General features: G+C 66.7%; 2 protein-coding genes across 2 annotated transcripts in view; both read left to right on the plus strand.

The window, feature by feature from the left end:
* Positions 1–2,288, plus strand: part of H696_02162 (hypothetical protein) — an 8,190-nt gene extending 5,902 nt beyond the window's left edge. The window contains exons 5-7 of the mRNA XM_009496059.1: positions 239–1,068; positions 1,266–1,619; positions 1,817–2,288. Of these exons, the coding sequence (XP_009494334.1) occupies positions 239–1,068; positions 1,266–1,619; positions 1,817–2,146 (1,514 nt within the window). The 3' untranslated portion in view covers positions 2,147–2,288. The remainder of the gene's footprint in view (positions 1–238; positions 1,069–1,265; positions 1,620–1,816) is intronic.
* Positions 2,289–3,056: 768 nt separating this feature from the next.
* H696_02163 (hypothetical protein) overlaps positions 3,057–3,723 on the plus strand; it is a 2,521-nt gene continuing 1,854 nt past the window's right edge. The window contains exons 1-2 of the mRNA XM_009496060.1: positions 3,057–3,184; positions 3,324–3,653. Coding sequence (XP_009494335.1) covers positions 3,154–3,184; positions 3,324–3,653 — 361 coding nt within the window. The 5' untranslated portion in view covers positions 3,057–3,153. The remainder of the gene's footprint in view (positions 3,185–3,323; positions 3,654–3,723) is intronic.

A 3,723-nucleotide genomic window follows, 5' to 3' on the forward strand; every position in this document is an offset into this window, starting at 1 on the left:
CCCTCCCCCGGCCACGCCCCGGTGGCGCCATCTCTCTCTCTCTCTCTCTCCCTCTTTCTTTCCCTATATGTAGCCCTCACTCCTCTTCTTTTGGTGCCCCTTCTCCTGCCTTGGCGGCGCTCCTCCTGTCGCCTTCGCTGCTGCTGCCTCCACCGCCGTCGCTCTCTGACTCTCACCTCCTCCCCCCCTCCTCCTCCTCCTCTCGCGGCGTGTGCACGCACATATGCACGAATTCCAGGCCAAGGCCTGGTGGAGGATATCACCATCCGCGGGGTGCGCGGCACCGTGGACCAGCGCCACCTGTACTGGCCGCCGGATTATGTGAACCCCCCGCTCAAGGACGGCTTCGACATCCGCCGGGTGCAGGTGGAGGATGTCCTGCTGACCCTGCTGCAGCCCTCCTTCCGGCCCTTCAATGTGTCGATCCTGGCCTTGGACCTGGACCGACTGCGCTTCCGGTGGTTTTTGTATGACATCCTCCGGGCCAACATCGCCATCGGGTCCTACGATGATTGCCTGTTCACCTTGCACACGGCGCAGCGTGGCTCGGCCGAGCACCAAGCCCTGGAGCTGGCGGCCGCCGGGGACACCGACGCCGATGCCACCCGGCCTCGGCGCTTCCGGTCCCGGCACTTTACCGCCAATCCCGACACCGGTGGGCCCGACGCGGCGGGCTCCAACAATGCCGGCCCCCTGCACCGCGGGTCGCCCCTCATGGATACCCTCTATCCCAATGGGCATCCGGCCTACACGCCCTACTTGCACTTGACCACCTCGTCGGAGGCCGGCAATTCGGCGGCCAATGCCTCGGGCCAGGGGTCCGGCTCGGCCGCCACCCCGGCCATGAGCCCGGCCGCGGCCCTGGCCGCCGCCGCGTCGCGCATCTTCACCGGGGCCGGGGCCGACCCCGACCCAAAGGACACCCCCCCGCGGCTGGCGCACCTGAAGATTGTCGGCGTGCCGTTCGAGCACTTTGGCAAGAACTCCCCCAGCGGCCCCATGAGCTGGATCTACAGCGGCACTGTGGACATTTCAGCCACACTGGTCCTGCCGGAGGTGGACCCCTCGGTGCGTGCATCAGCCAGCCTGCCAGTCATTCCTGCTCGTTGCGTGTGTTGTCCCTGGCGGGCGAGCGGGCGAGCGGGCGGGCGGGCGGGTGAGCAGGCAGGCCGCAGCTACATGTGACCATTTCGCATTACTGCCGCTTTGGCGGCTGACTGACCTGACAATGCGCCTTCTCCTGCCCGGCCCCTGGCACCTTGCAGCTGCTCACTCCCTACTACGAGACTTATGACCCGGTGCAGCTCCGGCACTTTGCCCTGCACGGGGAGCCCCCCTCGGAGGAGGCGGCCACCTATGCCACAGGAGCCGGCGAGCCGCAGCTCCACCCGAGCGTGCCGATCCCCTATCCGCCGGCGGCGCCAGCCCCGCATCATGCCCACCCCCATCCGCCGATGCTGATCGAGTCGAACCTGCGCTTCAACAACCTGCGCGCGGCGGTCCCCCTGCGCGAGGGGGACTGGTCGTATGTCGATACGACCAGCCTCCGGCCGATGGTCAGCTACATCAATGCGCATGCCACCTTCCTGCCGCTGGCGTATCGTTTGGCCCTGCCAGTGGTGCGTATCCTGTCGATTGGCTTGCCCTTTTCGCTCGCGACGCCTGGGGGGCAGGGGGGCGGGGGCCTGCCACATGGTCAAACGCCACCGCCGGGACACTTCTCGCATGCGCACATGAGCCATGACTGACTCTCCTCCCGGCCGTGCTGCGGTGTCCACCTTCTCGCTCACACACACACACACACACACACACACAGTCGCAATTTGACTCGGCTTGGTCCCTTTTCGATCGGTTTATCGCCTATCGCATCTCAGATGCCATCTACAACAGCTTCCTCCGGCGCATGAGCGACGAGCAGCGCCGCCAGCGCCAGGTCAAGCGCATCGGCGTCTGGGCCTTGCGCGAGGGCATGAAGGGTGTGGCCAACTTCTGGTCCCTGGTCCGGGGCCTGCCGTACTCGCTGCCCGCCGGCCAGGGTCAACAGACCTTGAAGATCAACTCTTCCCCACGAACGGGCCCGGCCCCGGCGCCAACGCCCCTGACACGCCACGACCCACTGGACACCGCACACCTGGCGCCGAACTAGACACGCGGCTGCCTGCCGGTCCTCCTCGCCCTCCCGGTAGCACCCCGCGGTTTCTTTGGGTTGGCGGAAGGCGAGTAGCACCGGCGAAAAGGCCAGCGGAGAGGGCGGGTGCATGTGGTCGCAATGTTTGCCGTCTCCCCCCCCCCCCCCCCACCCCCCCCCTCTCCCCCCCCCCCCCCCCCCCCCCCCCCCTCTCCCCGCCTGATCCAGCCCCACTTTCGAGCGTGCGCACACACGCACACAATAGACATTACATAGATTCCCCCAAACCACACAGGGAGCGCCCCCAATCGACAGAGGTCCGGGTCTGATCGCGTGACTTTCACGTGGTGCCGGTTGACCTTCTCGGCCTCTTCGTCACAATGAGGCCAGAGACACACAATGCCCGGGGCCATGTCCGTGCCCTGAGGTCCCCCCCAGGGTGGGCTGGCGTGGCGACGGGAGGTGGGGGCGGAGGCGGTGGGAGTAGGCAAACTGGCAACGCCCTTCGGTCCTCGGGCGCTGATGGAAACACAGGCACCGTCAGAATCCCCCCCCCCCCCCCCCCCCCCCCCCCCCCCCCCCCCCCCCCCCCCCCCCCCCCCCCCCCCCCTCCTCCGGCGCCCGGTCATTCGAGAAGGGCAGCCAGGTCCGATCGAGCCGCTTGGGAGCCCCTGCGTGCCACACACACACACACACACCCGCGCCCCCCCCCTGCCCCTTCCTTGGACAAGGCACACAGATCTCACCCCGCGACAAAGAGAGAGAGAGAGAGAGAGAGAGAGAGGGAGGGAGAAAGGCGACTCAGGTGCTGGGACTCTCACCGCAGGGCGCGGCCAACTTTGCTCCTCCCCCTTTCCTCCCTCCCCCTCCCTTGCCCCACGCACGACTCCCCTCCATACATCTATTTCCTGCGGTGTCTCTCTCAAGCACACACACGCACACACACACACATACACATATCCCTGGCATTGGAAACAGATCCCGCGTTTCCCACCCTTTTCATCGACTCAACATAGCATCTGGCCATGTCTGTCGAACTTCTGGACACCCTTATGGGTACATGACTCCCCCCCCCCCCCCCCCCCCATCCTTACCCGCCCAGACCGCCTACTTCCGCACAGCGCATTCACCTCTTTTGACTCTCCGTGTCACCTCCCGTCTGCGCCTCTTCCCCCCTTCCCCCCTTCCCCGAAAGGACATGAGGACCGCGTCTGGCACGCCGCATGGAGTGCGTGTGGGCGCTGGCTGGCCACTTGTGGTGGTGATCGCACCATCCGCATTTGGGCCCCGCTGATCCCCCGGCCGCGCACGGTCACCCAGATGGTGGATGGGGTCATGACCAAACAGGTCCATGAGGCGCCTCCCCCCTCGCTGGAGCGGTGGTCCTGCGTCGCGCGTTTGAAGACACACCTCCACCAGCGGACCGTGCGCGCGGTCGCGTGGCGCCATTGTGGCCGGTTCTTGGTGTCGGTAGCCTTCGACGCCAGCATGGTCCTATGGCAGCGCACGTCTGACACGAGCAACGGTGCGTGGCTTATTGCCCTTGGGGTCTGTAGCCTTTTCATGCTGTTGCTGGGAGCTGGGGCGGGGGGGGG

This window comes from Fonticula alba (genome assembly GCF_000388065.1).
Source record: "Fonticula alba strain ATCC 38817 unplaced genomic scaffold supercont2.3, whole genome shotgun sequence".
In the NCBI taxonomy this organism is placed as follows: domain Eukaryota; order Rotosphaerida; family Fonticulaceae; genus Fonticula; species Fonticula alba.